The sequence below is a fragment of the Bos mutus genome, chromosome 11, assembly GCF_027580195.1.
Source record: "Bos mutus isolate GX-2022 chromosome 11, NWIPB_WYAK_1.1, whole genome shotgun sequence".
Taxonomy (NCBI): domain Eukaryota; kingdom Metazoa; phylum Chordata; class Mammalia; order Artiodactyla; family Bovidae; genus Bos; species Bos mutus.
The window spans coordinates 43,175,835-43,193,459 of NC_091627.1; the positions used below are offsets into that span (position 1 = coordinate 43,175,835).

At 36.2% G+C, this 17,625-nt stretch overlaps 1 protein-coding gene across 1 annotated transcript in view; it reads right to left on the bottom strand.

The window, feature by feature from the left end:
* ACTR2 (actin related protein 2) overlaps positions 1–17,340 on the bottom strand; it is a 37,793-nt gene extending 20,453 nt beyond the window's left edge. Inside the window, exons 1-4 of the mRNA XM_070379363.1 lie at positions 17,172–17,340; positions 10,082–10,192; positions 4,412–4,627; positions 984–1,056 (exon numbers count right to left, since the gene is read on the bottom strand). Coding sequence (XP_070235464.1) covers positions 984–1,056; positions 4,412–4,627; positions 10,082–10,192; positions 17,172–17,219 — 448 coding nt within the window. The 5' untranslated portion in view covers positions 17,220–17,340. The remainder of the gene's footprint in view (positions 1–983; positions 1,057–4,411; positions 4,628–10,081; positions 10,193–17,171) is intronic.
* Between the last annotated feature and the right edge of the window lie 285 nt (positions 17,341–17,625).

The following is a 17,625-nucleotide window of genomic DNA, read 5'->3' on the forward strand; positions in this document are numbered from 1 at the left end:
AGTACTGTAGTATTTACTACTGAAAAATATCCATGTATAAGCGGAGTCATACAGTTCAAATCAGCACTGTTCAAGGGTTGACTGTACTGTCACAGACCACGTAAGTACTAAGGCTTGACATTTAGTTGTCACCTCCTTCAGAAACCTTCTCTGACATGCTAAATCAATTTCTGAATCTTTCCCCCATTAAGAGTGTAAGTTCTTGAGGGATCTTTACATTTTAAGTGCCCAACAGGCTCTGAGCACATATCTGATGGCCTCATAAGTTCTCCACAAGATCATCAGGATACAGAGCTCTCCCTACATGGCTACTATTTTATTCCCAGCAGATACAGAGGCAGTTACTAATGGCAGTACCAAGAAAACAAAGGAAAAATAGGTCCCCTCCATTCAACCCACTTTAAAGTTGGGAAGGTACTCTCAAACGTCTGTCTTTTCTTTTATATTTAATCTATTATGTATTTGACAAAGATAATTTTATATGAACCTTTCTGGCTTTTTTAAACTCTTGACAATTCTGAGGACAGAGTCCACGTTCATTCCTTCCTTCAAAAATTTTCTTAAATAGTCTAAAAGAAGAAACTTCCTACTTATTAAAAAAAACTGAGAAGTTTCTTAAGTCCTTCATTGTTTAGTAAAGAAAATAAAAATGTGTATATTTTATTTGACAAACTGTGGAGTATTTGAATAAATATAAATACATGAAACTGAGCTTTCTGGGACTTAAAACTTTCTGAGAAATCAAATTCCTCTGACATAAAATACATGTAACAAATGTTTGCTGAATTAATTAATGTTTAGTAAAGAAAATAAAAATGTGTATATTTTATTTGACAAACTGTGGAGTATTTGAATAAATATAAATACATGAAACTGAGCTTTCTGGGACTTAAAACTTCCTGAGAAATCAAATTCCTCTGACATAAAATACATGTAACAAATGTTTGCTGAATTAATGATACTGAAAGTTAAGCTTCACCTACCTTGAGCATACAAAGTCAGGACTGCCTGGATAGCTACATACACACCAGAAAACTGGTAAGTTTCAAACATTACCTAAAAGTGCAAAAGGAAAGGGAGAACATTAGTATTTTAAAATTACATTATACATATAATGTAATATATATATATATTAATATATGCTTTCTTGATGGCCAGAGTGGATTAGCTGATCAAAATAGAATCAAAGGACCCAAAAGAATCTTCCATTCTCTACAGCTGTTTCTTGCCTCTACTAAAGTCCTGCTGTCAGGCAGCCCCAATTTTGAGGACGGATTTTTTTTTAAAATACACACTGAGTCCCCAAGCATTTCTTAAGTTCTACAAAGCAAAGATTTCTGAGAGTTTTTAACTAATGGCAGGTAAGAGTGAAACAAAGTGTTCTGTTTTTGAACAAGACCTTCTCAACTCATGTCCCTTAAGGGAAATGTCTTTTAATTCAAAGACAAACTATACAAACTACTTAACTGCCAACCTTCCCATCCCTTTCCCTCAACCTGGGCCAAGCAAGACTGTGGCTCTACCTCCAAGTAATAAACGGTACAGCAGGGAAACAAAACTAAACAATTCTTGAATGCTGGCAGATTCAGAAGCTGCTCAGCTGCTGAGTCTGCGCTCCACCCTATGCTGAGGTCCACTGCAGGGATGAGGAGCTCCTTCACGTCCTCTCTGCTCACAATGCTGCTCACTGTCCATATCGCAGGTTGGCCAGGAATATTCCGTAGGATTTTCTCTGTCATCCACAGTTAGCATTCACTGACTGGCAGTGCAGACTACCACTATGAACATCTGATATTTAGAAATTTTACAACCGATCACAATGAGAATGATATTCAGTTTAAATTTTTTCAACTCTGGGGAATTCCATAGTGGTCCAGTGGTTAAAACTCTGTGTTTCCACTGCTGGGGGCACGATCCCTGGTCAGGGAACTAAGATCCCACATGCTATAGCCAAAACAAAACAAAAAAACCTCTAAATCACTATTCTGTATACCTGAAACTTAACACAGCATTGTAAATCAACCATACTTCAATAAAACTAAATTAAAATTTTTTTTAAAATCCTAATAAATAAATTTTACAACTCTGAAACACAAACTCATCAATTAAGCAACTAAATTTTCTGACTAGTATTCTATTCCATCATCCTTTATCCCCCTGCTACAGGGATGAAATTGGTATACAGCTGACCCTTGAACAACACAGGTTGTTCTGAATTGTGCAGGTTCATTTAATTGAAGATTTTTTTTAATAAATAAATACTACACCATCACATGATCCGAGATCAGCTGAATCCAGGGATACAGAACCTGGGATACAGAGGGCAAATTATAAAGTTTTACACTAATTTTGACTGAGGGGGATTGGCACCCTTAACCTTGTGTTGTTCAAAGGTCATTTGCATTTATCAACTGTATTTGCATTTATCAACTTGACAGTCTGTCAAATTTGTTTTTATTCATAAGATCATTAAGAAGTATTTGTAGTTCAGAAACAACTTTCTGAATGAGATTAAAATGGGGCATTATCAGTCATAGTCAAATTTGTATTTACAAGTAAAAAAGAGCATTGAACTAAGAAGAGTCCTTAGAGTGTGTAGTAAAACTAATTCTTGTCATTTCTGCAGTTTAAAAAAAATATCTGTCCTAGTCAAATAGTTAGTTAGTGGATGGCAGATATGGTGTTATCCACTACATAGCAAATGCCATCTCCCTGAATTTTCAGTTGAAAGAAAACTTGGTTTCCATTCTGCTACTGTATTATTTTTTTGAAAGAGGATTCCTTGTCTCATAACCTCTTGATTCAATACAAAAATATCTCTACACTCTGTTTTTGCAATGCATTGCTAAAAATAAAGAGCAATTATAAATGACCACTTATCCATTACAAACTATTAGTAACTATAAATCATTTAGAAAGTATAAAGCACAATTAAAATATAAATACAATAAAGCCCATCTTTCATAGTTTCAGGGGTGGCTAGGAGGGGGGAAAAAAATGAACCATAAAAAATGATATGGATTCTGCAGCTAAAACCACAATCTCAAAATTTGAAAAAACAAAAATTTTAAATCTCTTCTAAAATTTCCATCAACATCTCAACATAGTCAATGAGTAAAACAAAACATTTACTTACATTAAGCAGTATCTGGAAAGCTAATAAAATCCAAAGTAATTAAAATTTCCTATCTCATATATAACAAAATGAAAGATAACTGTTGCAAAGTTACCCATCTAAAGTACTAAGAATGTAGACTTTTTGCTCTTTAACTGCCTACCTCCTTACTGTTTCCACCTCTCTTCCCGAGCCCTCCCATCTCCCTGGCCCCCAGCATTCCTCCACTGTCTGCTATCACTTCTTTGGTTAACTATATTATCTATATCCTCGTGACTCCCAAGTTTATACCTCCAGTCTCAGACTTTTCTCCTGAACTTGACCTTATATATATAACCATTTTTGCTTGGATGTCTAACGAAAACCTAACATGTCCAAAACTGAACTCCTGATCAATTTCCCTCCCAAATCCTGTTCTACTCCGTCTTTGCTCAAGTGAAACTATCACATGTATTTAAGAAATCAGGATTTTTTTTGTTGGCCCTACCTTCGAAACAGAGCCACAATCTGGCCACTTATCATTACCTTCTCTGCTATTACCCCTAATCCTAACCATCATTATCTGGGTGTCTAGATAACTGAAAAAGTCTCCAAACTTGTCTTTCTTCTACCCTTGCCTCCTTATGTTCTACATTCAACACAGCAGCCACAGAAACCTCCATCTGTAATAGCTCTTCCTTGTAACAGCCCCACATTTCACTCAGAGTTTAAATCGAATTTCCTATAAGAACCTACAAGGCCCTAGATGATTTGGCCCCATTATTTCTCCCACCTCATCTCCTGTTGCTCTCCCACACTGGCTTCCTTGCTGACTAATATGCCACACTTGCTCCCATTTCAAGACCTTTACACTGGTTACTCCTTTGCCTGGAATGCTTTTCCCCCAGTTAGTTACTGGCTAACTCCCTCCGTTTAAATATCACCTTACAGATACGTACTACCACAACCTATGAAAAACGCAGCCTTCCTTCATGCCCCATCTCCCTTACTCTTTCCCACCCCTCTTTCAGCATCTAGTATCTTCTAATAAACCATTCAATTAATTCATTTTTTTGGGTCTATTTTCCCCTGCTAGATGGTAAATTCCATAGCAGCAGGATTTTGGCTTTGTTTACTGGTATATTCTACTTATAATGACTAACATATACTTAGGTGCTCAATAAACAGGATCTGGGAGAAAGTAACAATTATTCTTATTTCCTTTATTCTCAACAACAAGGGAAGATAAAACAAAAAAATTTGCTTTAATATCACATCACAGAAACATATATATGCACAACCCATCTAAAAACTTACCTCTACAATCTTCTCTCTGTTTTTGGTTGGGTTCATAGGAGGTTCTGTGAGTAGAATTTTACAATTCCTGGTATCTATGTTAAGTTTTTCTGGTCCAAATGTGTAGTCCCACAGGTGTTTCATGTCATCCCAATTTCGTACTATGCCATTTTCCATAGGGTAATTAACTTCTAACATCGAGCGTAATTCACTTGCCTCATCACCAACCATAAGATCCTAGAAAATTATAATATCAAAGCTTTAGACCAAATTTTTGCATAAAATACCATCAGAAAATTATCCTTATATTTTGGAAAACTGGGAATAATTAATTTTAATATTTCTGGCACTTTCAGATAAATTTCTTCATTCCACAAGTTAAAAAGTCGATCTCTCCTTTAATGAACAATGTCTTGCAAATCTTAATCATAAATAATACGTTTTTATGTACAATGTGGTTTAAATCAATAAATTGACCTTACCTTTAATAAATATGTTTCCAAAAGAAGAGTATTAGCACAAATAAACCCCACATTTTCATATTTTGGAGGGGTTTGTATGAGGTTTCATCTCTTTCTTTTGCTCAAATGTTCAAAAAATAAGGCCTGTGATATGTGAGATAGCACATCAGGGGGAAAAAAAACTTGTAGAAAAATGCTCAACGCATGCAGCACATTTCTTTGTACTAAATATCAAAATGATAAGTGTAGTACCATACAGCATAATGAGAAGCAAAAAATAAAATGATTTTTATTATACTGTAATAATGGATATATGCACCACAAACTTGTAAATTTCACAAACGTCTACCTAGATATGCCTCAATTAAAACTGAAATTAAGCTTCAATATATGCCTCACCAAGATGAAAGATAATTTGTAGAGATACAAAAAATTATGATACAGAGAAGAAATTCTTCTTTAAAATTATCTCATAAGCAACATTTCCAATCTTAAAGTATACTATGCTATCACCCAGGAAGCAGAATACTCACAAGTCTTGTCTCCAACGAGCACATACTTAAGATGACCCACATTTCAAAAGTCAAATTTTATGTGTATAAGGCTAATGATGTCTCAGAATTAAAACTTACTTTAAAAATTGGCTAGTCAAAATACTAAATGATCCTGACTTAAACATATATTGATGAATTTAAAAAAATGCTAGTATCAAAAATAGCTACTATTTGCTGTAAGATCTTAAGATGTTTTAAAACAGAAGTTTAAATAAATATATGACTTTAAAATTTTTTTAAATAATGATTTTAAAAAAGAGATAAGAAAGAAACCAGGGTGAGAACTCTATTTAAAGACAACAACAACCAAAAAACAAAAACCACTGGAAAATCCACTGAAAGCGACAAAAAGGAAAAACAAAGTTAAAGCAGATGCTAGAAATATTCACTAAAATGTTTCTATTGCAACTAAATTTCATGTAAAATTAATGTACCATGCCTTAATACTCAAACTTCTTAAATACTATTTAGAATTATCTGATACAAAAATGAAAAACTAAAAATCTTATATTAGAGAACTCTAGTAAATGACATGCATTTGTTGAATTACTTAGGGAAAAGAATACTGTTAATTTCAAATACATTGAAAGACAAGCTACACTGATGGACAGATGGATAAATCGATAAATATGTTATATATCAGTATAGTAAACATTAATGTCAGAATCGAGGTGATGGATCTATGGGTTTCATGGTAAAATTCCTTTAACTTTGCTGTGTATTCCAAATACTTCAAAATAAAATGTCAGGGGGAGGAATCTGTATCTCCAAATACCTATATGACTTCCAGCCATCAATATAATTTAATATATAATGTTAGTTACTTTTTTCTGGAATGTATCTTTCTGTGTGTTATACAAGATAGTAATAGATTAGATAATTAAGATGGTTTATATCACTGATACATATTCACAACTATATTTCAACAAATTTAGTATAAATCTGGTCTAATCACATCTGACTATTTAGTTCTTATTCCATGCAAGAATAGGGGCCTACATATGTCTGATCTAATACCAACTCAAGTGTCATGTGTCTACTTCTAGGGCACACATACTATGAAGAATTAACTGAAACATCTGGCATCAAGTATCTTACCATCCCTCTGAACAAAGAGGACATTTAAAAGGAAAGAAAACAAGTGTTAACTTGTCAAATTAGTGCAAACATTCTTGAGTAACTCAAGCTACCTAATTCAAAAATTTATTTAAAATTTTATTCCAAAAAATCCTAAAACATAGTTTTCCCTAGAACATTTCAACTTCCCAAACTCCAAAATGCTAAGAGTTTTATGGAACTTGCCTTCATCTTTAAGATCAAGATTACAAGCGGTCAGATCAGGCCTTGTTTTGTTGTTGTTTTTACCACCCACCTCATCACTGGACCTCAAGCCTAAACCATCACCTATTATCTGAAAAAATGAAAAATTACAGTAACTGTCTGAAATGCCATTTTAAAGGCATTTATATTTTATGAAAAGCAAGCAGTGTAGATGAGATACGCCAAGAATCATTCTGAACAATATCACCACAACTTGGAAATCAGATCAAATATACTCTAAAACCACAATTAAATTCCTAAGAAAGAAATTTCATAAAAAGCATTAAAGAGTTCTCTGCAAGTACCCTCTTTTCTTACTCTCCTTAGGATTTTAAGACAAATGTATGATCTTTTATTTAGAGATATAGTAATTTCCAGTTTTCCATGTTTTTCTTTATTCAAAAGAAGACTTGCCACTAGTTTAACTAGTTACTGTCACTAGCTAAAATACTTATCACTAGAAAGGCCTGATATTTATCTCTGTCAAAGTTACTTACAAATAATATTAAAAACAAATGAGAATATCTACTATAGAAAAACATAAGACTATCACAGAAAAATATAATAAAAGACTCAACTGCCGGGATGTGTCTAGTTCTAGTTCAAATGAAAAAGGCACAATGGTTTTTATTTAGAGGTAAAATCCACTGTCAATGGAAAAGTCTTACAAGACTTTGACCTTTTTCTTATTTATAATCAGGTAATGTAAAATCTGCTCATAAATAAGGATAATACAGGAAGCCAATCAATCTCTTTTTCTCTCCTTTACTATTTATAGTTCATTGGCACATTACAATCTTACCTAGTTTATTAAATACACATATGATACTGTACCAGATGCAAATATATACATATATAGGCTATGACAAGCAATGTTCAATTTAACAGTGGTCAGTAAAGTGAATTGATCCAAGTGCAACAACTTCACCCCACTTTTCTGGATCACACATATCCTAAAGAAAGCCACTTGGTTTCTAACATAATGCACACTACATTCCATTTTAATTGTAACATTCATCTACAAAAAACACAAGGAAAACAATTCAAAACTATGTTAGTAATTAGTTCTGGTTTGGTCCATTGTATGCAATCAGGAGAGTATAGGACTTAATTAGTTGCTACCAAATTGAAGCAATGAAAAAGGTTAAAAATCAAAGTACTTAGAAATTAAAATACGGAATCACCCCCCTCCCCAATACTAAAGGGACACAAAACAACAACTACTGTCCCACCAAGCAAAAGTGGAAAACAAACAGAGAGCATGTGTGTAACCTCACTTACCATCTTTTTGTTATTCTACTTCAACAGGTCAAGAAAGGTGAAGAGAGAGAAGGTAGAAGTGAGAGTCAGAAAAGGCCTAAATAAAATCCTCACTGAAATTTTTAAACATACAAGCAATAGAGACAAATTAGGTCGAGGCAGATGCAGTACTACTACAGTTTACGGAGTTAATAATTAGGGCCAAATTAACACGGACAGTTATTACCTCCTGAATGAAAGTTAACTCGTTAAACAATTTAAATTTCCAGTTTTCAGTCTACCACATTTTAGGTAACAAGACACAAAAAGTATAAATCAATCCACTAGGCATAGGTATTCCAAAAAAGTCAAATTTCTTTCATTTGTTACTGAATTTAAGTACCTTTAATTAAGGAAAATAAACAGCAGAAAAGGTCTAGCTGAATAGGTAAAGGGTGTGTAGAGTGATTTTCCAAGCTCTAGTAGTCAAGTTAAATTTGACACAGTTCTCTTTTCTTTCACTGTTTTCTACTGGAAGAACAAATTAACTTGAAAGACTTAAAAAGATTAAGCAGATTGAACAGAAATAAACCAACTTAACAGACTGACAAACCATACAAGCAAATGCTACTGGGGAATTCCTTAGCAAAAATGTCTTATTTGAGTATCACTTAGATTCATTTCTATCACTTCCCCTTAAAAAGCAAGAAAAGTGGGAGTAAAAAATACAGGTAATTATTTGTGACTATGCTGGACAATAAAAATAGCTATATGTGATGTAGCTTAATACCTCAAAAATGTTATTATCCATAAAGTATATTCAAAAACCATTCTTCTTTAAAAGGCTGATACTGAATAAACGTGACTTTCAACATTATTAAAAAACTTTATCCTTATCACTATTACTAGCTAAATTTTTAGCTGAGTTCATTTAAGATGGAATTCAATCAGAACAAAAGGAGTTAACAAAAAGAGAATATGGGATTCTATAAAATTCCCAAAAGACCCTAAAAAAAAACCCAAACCAAAAAACTCTCATATTGAGTATCCCTTCTGATTGTAATAAAACAGAGGCCAGAATCATTCACTTTTTTAAGTCTTTAAAAACATTATCACAGAACCCAAGTTTCAGTTTGTATTTTTATTCATCGTGTAACTCAATCCTCTAGTCCCAACAGCAGAGAGCTCTTAAGCAGCAAATGTCTACTATCTATTACCAGCTTTCTAGACACCTCAAACAAACATCCCACGGGTACCTTAACTTAGAACCTAACACACTCTCTGAAGTCTTGTCAAGGACTGTCCAGATAGGACCAACGATGCTAGTCTGTTCACAAATGATTCATAAAACAGCTTCTAAATTCTACTACATTTCGTATAACCTAACCTGATCCCTAGGCTATCTGAAGATTTTAAGTCAAGTGGTAACCACTGATTTTGATTGTTCTTTTTTTTTCCCCCTTCTAAAATATTGTTAACTCCCTTTTGATTTCCACCTCCTTTAATAGAAGATAAAAATCTATTAAGGTCCAATCTCATGTTAAGAACAGTACGTAGGCGATGACAACATTCCCGCCCTTCTCCTTGTCCTAAGATAAAAGATGCAAGGTCAAATAAAGACTTGCACAGCTTCCTCCTGCACACTATGGAAATCAGTTATTATACTGGGGAAAAAAGGAACCAATAAGATGCACACTCTGTTTTTCCTGACTAGCTATATAAAAATGTAGGGGCATCAGGCCATGAGAACATGGAAGAAGTTTCAGCTCCCAAAGAGACACTAACCCTGAATGACAAATATATGAAATTGAAAGACATAAAAATACCAGGCTGATTTCTTTTAAAATTATACTATAGGGCTTTAAGTCCCTAATACAGCATTCACATCAACATAAAAATCTTATTTTTATTGTATTCAGAGAGTAATGGCTACACTTAAAGTCAGACGAAATTACTTTCAGTTTCTGTACCTTTCTTCACGTGTTGATAAAAATTTAAAATATAAGCAATTCGGCCCTCCTCCTTTGCTTTTCAAGGCATCAACATCTTAAAACTACTTAATTCAAAGAACACTTCAGTAGGTTTTGCTCCTCATTTATCAATAAATAAAATATTACCTTGATTTCAATGTTTCCCACTTTGGTGGTCGATCTGATAATAGGTCTTCCAACCAAAGCTGGGAAGATATGTTCTGGAAAGTTAGAGCCTGCATATCCACACTTCACAAACTGGAAAAAGAACAGTAAAAAGTGGGTTAGTGTCAAAGTATTTACACTATTATCCATTTAACAACTGCATCTGAAAAGTACTGCTTTGCATTTATATAATATTCTAAACTTTTGGTGCTTTCAAATTACCCAAAGTAATCACCAGGTCTATCATATCCTCCATTTGTTTCCTTCATGGACCGACTACTGGAGTTCCCATTTCTTGACTGGTTAACTCTTAGGGAAAGCCTCAAGGGACCTAAGCTGAGCAGTGCATGCTGGAACCTGCTGCCTTGATGCACAGCAAGGAAGGGACAAATTCATTCAAAGAATGCTAAGGAGTTTTAAAAGAAATGTCAGAAAATGGACAGAACCAAAGCAGGCTTTCATTCATGTCTGGCAATTCACTTAAGTAACATCATTTCCCAAAATGGGAAAATCAAATGGCATCTGGACCAGCATCAAGTTAAAATAAACATTTATTAGGCATTTTTGGCTATTTACATTTTTATATTTAGAAAAACATTTAGTAATACCAGGTGACATAAGTTCATATTTAGATAGTGTACTTCTCCAATGAGGATGTAGCATTGATTCTAATAATACTTCCACTTTATGAATAAGAAACAGATGCACTAGGAGATTTAATGACTCCTAGGGTTTTTAATGCTTGTATCAGTAATACAATCTGCTTAGCCTTATTTTTAAGAGCAGCCATTACAAGGAAGGCAGTTAAAAACTTCAGGGTGGGAGGAAGAAGCTATATGAGAGACGAGCTGTCATCAACCTCTACCATTCCCTTAACAAGATTTTGTGCAATGTACAGTAGACTGTGCAAACACTTTTGTGTCTACTGATGAATCCCAAGCACCTAGAACAGAGTCTGACACAAACTAGGTGCGTATTATTTAACTGATCAATAAAAATGAAGTTTTGCTGCTGACTCAAGAGTACAATATTATGATTATTTTAATATAGAGAATATGTTCAATATTGAGACAATCTACTGTTCCATGGATTTGGCACCACATTCTCTTAGAAGAATTCAGGAGAAAAACAATATCTGAATGTGACATATGACAGAAATAACACGAAAGTGGATAGAAAGCTGTTACATACAAGGAACTGTTTTGTTTGATGGTGGTAAAAGTTAGCAACAACCTGAAACTCACTGACTTCTGACTAACCCTCTAAAATACAAATTTTTTCTATTTCAAAGATAACCTTGTTGGAAATGATGTTGATGAACCACATTCAATTATAAATAGCCTAGTACATTCTGCCATGCATAACTGCAAGTTTTTTAAAAATAGTACTTTAAAAAAATATGTTAAAATCATGTCTTCAGCAGACTGAAGCTCTAGTCTGAAAAAAATCTGTCTAAAATTAAAAAAATTGCACATTTCCAATACCACCTGAGTTCATATCCCCTCATTCATGTTCACATTTTAGAATTCACATAAAATTGGAAGAAAACCATTCACATTTTAGAATTCACATAAAATTGGAAGAAAACCCAAACCCACAAAACCTAGTCCTGCTCAGTTTGCCACTGAACCTAGGTTTTCTAAAACCTAAAACTATGATACGATTCTTTCTGGATTACCTTCCAAGGCTGAAGTTAGTGTGATATGATGGCATATGCAATAGATATCCTGCTTGCTCATACCTACTTCTACTTGAATAGTGGTTGATAGTAAAGAACAATATACTTCCCACCCTAAAAAAAAGTGTTTAACATAATTCAGAAGTGTTAGTTCATTTTTCCACAATATCTTCCCAAATAATTTATCAATCTGACCCAGAAAGAGCTGGAGCGACAACTGCCGCAGACAAAGAATACTACTTAGTATTTTCTAGTCTATTCAAATTAAAAGGAAAAAACCTCTTACACTCATCTCTTCTAAATCAAACTCTCTAGTCCTTAAGCCAAAAGCCAGCTCACTTGATGTGAACTGAAATCAGATGTAAGACCAGAGAATCTCTTCTCATTATGCCACTATATTCATATTTCTACATAAATAAAATCTGTCATGACCACCAGACAAGTATCAGCTTTAGTCATAATTTATACATATATTCCAAACATAAACAGCAAATACAATGTACACATTAAATTTTTATGTAGTGACATAATGAGCAGATAAACACACTAGGTGAGACAAAAGTGTCCATGAGTATAAACATTCTTAAGAAAATTGTAAAATGAATGAAAAAAAAGAATCTACACATTTGTAAAGGCAATTTCAGCATATTAAATGCAAACCAATGATTTACCTGAGAAATCTTAACACTAGGTGAAGGTGGGAGGAGGAGCCTGGGATGGAGCCCAAGTCAAGTGTCTGTCCCATCCCCCCACCCCCCACGCCCCCAGGCAGTCAGGAGGCTGGGGAGGTAAAATTCTTGTTCGAGCATATTTCACAGGACAACATATTTGCCAAGTGCCTAAGGTAAGAAGACAAAAATTAAGAATTCCTAAAACTATAAAAGTAACTCCAAACTACTATCCTGTGCTTCATTAAAAGATGAAGGAACTTCTCTGGAGGTCCAGTGGCTAAGACTCCGCATTCCCAATGCAGGGAGACCAGGGGTCAGGAAACTAGATTCCACATGCCACAACTAAAGCTCCCATGTGCCATAGCTAACCTGGTGCCACCGAATAAATGCATTAATTAAAATAAATATTTTTAAAAATAAATATTTTTAAAAATTATTTTAAAAATGGAAAGTTGGCTTTTAGTTCAAATTAAAGACAGCAATCACTAATTAATGAGATTATTTACTCTGATTAAGCAGTAGCTTATTGGAAGTAGATGCTGCCACAGTAATCCAGTGCTAGAATTCCTACAGGGAACTAGTGTTTGGTCAAAATGGCAATAGCTGCACTATATCACATTATTTCAGATGTCAATGCATTAGCAGTTAAAATAACAAGAACATAATTACAATGATCTATTTCTCAGTCATATATAACCAACAGACAACCTGGCATTTCCTTTCTTGCAAAAAAGCCAGTATTTTTTTTTTAAGATCTAAACCATAAGGTAATAATATACAAAGAAAATATTCTTTTCTAAACTACTTGTTTGGCATAACTTTAATTCTTGAAATACCTCCCCTCACTTCAATCATTTTAAGACCTCGTGACTTAGTTCTCTCACTGTGTGCAATAAGGCTGTGTTTAAGAAACAGACTTTACCATATATAGTTTCCTCTTCACAGCACTGTGGTTTAAACAGGCTCCCTTACTTCCCACTGAGTCATCAAATGGTAAGAACATGAACAATATAATTTTCTTTTAAGAAAAAAAAAAAGCCCTTGTACATTTGCTCTAAAGGTATCTCTCTCCCCTTAAAAAACAAACTGAGATTTATAAAGCTTCATTTGGGCTTATTTAATTTGTATTTTTCCTTTATTATTTTAAACAAATGGCACTGATATAATAATTTAATTGCATAGTGATTACTCTGATCTTAGATCACCAAAATATTTATTGTTTATTCCAAAGCATCTACTTTTGATTTGGTTCTACTTCAAACACTCCTAAATCCAACATATAAATTTGTTTAAGCCTGATAAAGCAAGCTGTAATCAACTACAAATGTGAACTGTGTAAGTACAATTAAAAAAAAAAAGTGTAACTATCTTAACACTACCAGCTACTCTGTATCACTGGACCCTAAAAATTATAACAGTCACACAGCAGGCGCTCCAGAAGTCTTCACTGTAGGTAAACCAACTCAATGTTGATGAAATCACCCAAGTTTGGCCAAAAAATACACAACATCAGGGGCCTGGGCCCAACCCCTGAAAGGCACCTAAGCCGAAGCAGATCTCCACATCTTCACCTATCTGGCCACCTTCCCCAGCTTTATTTTAGGTGGCGGTTTACACAGGCTCCATTTTAGGTTTGGATGGTTATGAGGATGAAGTGCATAAGGTATTGGAATCCGATGAGCTTTCCTCCTCTAGGAGGCCCTACAGAGGCACTGGTCAGCTTGGGAGCCGGAGAGGTCGAAGAGCAGGACCACCACCTGGCATGTGATCGTAAGAACTCATCTACCCTTAGGGCTTTCCTTTTAGGGCCTGCCAGAGAAGGCAATGGCACCCCACTCCAGTACTCTTGCCTGGAAAATCCCATGGACGGAGGAGCCTGGTAGGCTGCAGTCCATGGGGTCGCTAGGAGTCGGACGTGACTGAGCGAATTCCCTTTCACTTTTCACTTTCATACATTGGAGAAGGAAATGGCAACCCACTCCAGTGTTCTTGCCTGGAGAATCCCAGGGATGGGGGAGCCTGGTGGGCTGCCATCTATGGGGTCGCACAGAGTCGGACACGACTGACGTGACTTAGCAGCAGCAGCAGCAGAGAGGCTTAAAAAAAAAAAAAATCAACTTCTCAAATGGCCTATAATTTTAAAACCTAAAATGTGTTAAGAGGCAAGTTGCTTTAGAGTAACAACTATTCTCATAAATTTTTAGAAACTAAATTTTAGTATCTTCTTAATCACAGAAGAATCATTAGACCTTCAAGTACCTAAATAAAATCAAGAGGACTATGAAGTATAAGAAATACAGACTCTAAGTGGCTCCTAATTCTCTAAATTTTCAGAAATATCAAAGCATTCTTGACTACGTACTACATCAGAGCTTTCTTCATGAAGTTTCTTCATGAAGTCAATCATGTCCTATAGAAAATCTGGATATTTAAAGTAACTAGAAATACAATGCCAAATATTACACAAGGTTTTGTTTGAATTAACTACACTTTTCTACTTATGTCACAATAACTTATCTTTTGTCTTAAGGAACAAGATTCTTAAATTATAGGTTAGACATAAGGCTAATCAGATATACAATGAGTTTTCTAACAAGCTAATGAAACAGTAACATAAAACTAATTACGGGACTTGCTTCCACTATAGGGGGCGTGGGTTCCGTCCCTGGCCAGGGAACTAAGATCCCCACATGCCACAAAGCCAAAAAAAAAAAGTTTAAGAACAAGAAAAAAAAATTTTTTTTAATTAAATATTATGAAAAAAACATATACTACAAAAACTGGTTTCACTGTCCTTCAAAGAGGAGGAATCCATTAAAATATAACAGACTTCAATTTCTAAAAAAAAAACTGGCATAGTCACAAAAAAATACATTAGTATCAATTTTTTAAAGATTTACATTTATTTAGATGTCAATTTGAGACTACAGGGGGGAATTAGGCCAATTTTTTTAAAAAAGCACCTTTAAAGTGAGTTTTAACTGTAAAAGGAACACATTTATAATTTCATTTAAAGACAGTTTAACATTAAATGGTTTGTTAAAAAATAAAGAACATTTTCCCAATAACTGAGTCATGAAGTCCTTCCCACCTGACCTTACTCTTATCCCTAGTCTCACAGATAACCACGATGAACATAAATTTCTCACAAATCCCTTCAAAACTTTCACATACACATACACATTTGTGGACACATAAATAACTTTAATAAAGAACACACACATAAATGAAAATAAAATTTTTAAATGTTTTTGTGGTGATGAAGCTGCCTCTTTTTAAGTACTATGCTGTTTTGTATGAAAGTGAAAGTGAAGTCGCTCAGTTGTGTCCAATTCTTTGGGACCCCATGGACTGTAGCCTACCAGGCTCCTCTGTCCATGGGATTTTCCAGGCAATAGTACTGGAGTGGATTGGCATTTCCTTCTCCAGGGGATCTTCCCAACCCAGGGATTGAACCCGGGTCTCCCGCATTGTAGACAGACACTTTAACATCTGAGCCACCAAAAAAAATGATAACACTCTTCTTACTCTCATCCATTTTCAACTTAGTTCAGATAAAGCTAGTATAATCATTGCTTGTAAAAATTCAATCAAAGGCAGTATTATGGCGGTGAATATCAACTCTTTTTTCCCCTCAACGATCCAGTTTCCAAAGTGACTTGAAGTTCATGCAAAATCTATTTTAATTCATATATTACATTTATGGAAGGAAGGGGATAAAGTGACAAAATATTGCAGCTTCAAAATGGTTAGAAATTGCTGTAATGCAGGGGGAAGTGATCACCACACAACTCACCCAAAATAACTAAGAGTTCTGTATTCTAATTTGATGACTTCGCTGCCTAAAATACATTTTTTTTTAATTGGGGGGAGGGGTGACTGAAAGAAACAACTTTCAAATAATGTCTAAATCAGTGTTTTACTCTGATTTTTACAATTATTTGCATTTTAGGATCTTAAATACTAACATTAACCAATAAGCCTGCCAATAAGGGAAAAAAAGAGGAGGGGTAACCCAAACTGATTAACTTCCCTAAGGTTAGTAGAATTAATACTTGGGCCTTAAAGGATCAAGATCAACCACGGAAACATACTGGTCTCTGGGGGGCTGCACCTGGGCCAAATATCCAGCATGGAGAACAAAAAGTAAATGATGCACAACCGATCTGGCCTTCCATCCTCTCAGAAAACAAGAAAACAAAACAACAAAAGCCTCAAACACTGCGAAAGGACTGAGGTTCATTGCCTGACAGCACTTCCCTTTTTTCTTTAAACCCGTTTCCTGCCTCCTGTTCCGTATCTTCAACTCTACAGGAAGAGCAAGGCCTCTTGGTCTTTTTCCTTTTTACACACCGGCGACCCTGGAGAATGAAGCCCTTTCGCAACGCACAAGCCCAGCCTTTTACCCCTCCAGCCCTCGAGCCAAATTCCTGCGGCTAGAGCGCTGGGCCGGCCCCGGCCCGGTAGCAGGTGGGAACCCCATCCATCGCCGGCCTCGCCCGCCGTCCTGACCCCGAGCTGCGGGACTGCCCAGCTCGGGGCTACTAAGGAGTCCAGCCCGCTCGAGCCCCACACCCACGCGGGTGGAAAGCGCTGGCCAGCGCCCCTCGGCTCGGGCGGCAGAGGGCCCAGGGGTGCAGCTCCGGGCGCTTTAGGCCCGCGCGCTCCCCGCACATCCGCGCCGCGGCCTACGGCCGCTGCAGCCTCCCCGCCGAGCGCTTACCCCGGTGCCGTTGTCGCACACCACCACCTTCCTGCCCTGGCTGTCCATCGTCCTCCCGGAAGAGAGCCGGAGCCGCAGCCGCTGCCGAACAACCTAGAGGACCCACCGTCCGTCTCGTTCCTCTTCCTCCTCCTCCCTCTTCCTGGCCCCGCCTTCGGCCTAACTTTTCTCCCCCAACCGGAAGTAACCGCCGGCTTTCACCCGCCACCTAACAAACTGCCTGAGCGGAAGAGGCGGGGACGGGAGGAAGGAGGCCGAGACTGGCAGTGGTGCACTCCAATAATGAAAAAAGGAGCCCGAGGCCCCACCTACGGCGCCAGCCCGGCTCCCGCGCCTGCTCCGCCTTTAGGGTCGCCGCCCTTCCGGGTTCTGCCTGTGGGCGTCTTGTTCCCGACACTTCGGTGGGCAATAACGGTAGCCGAGCTGCCAGGCGGTTTGCCCTGCTTTCTAAGAC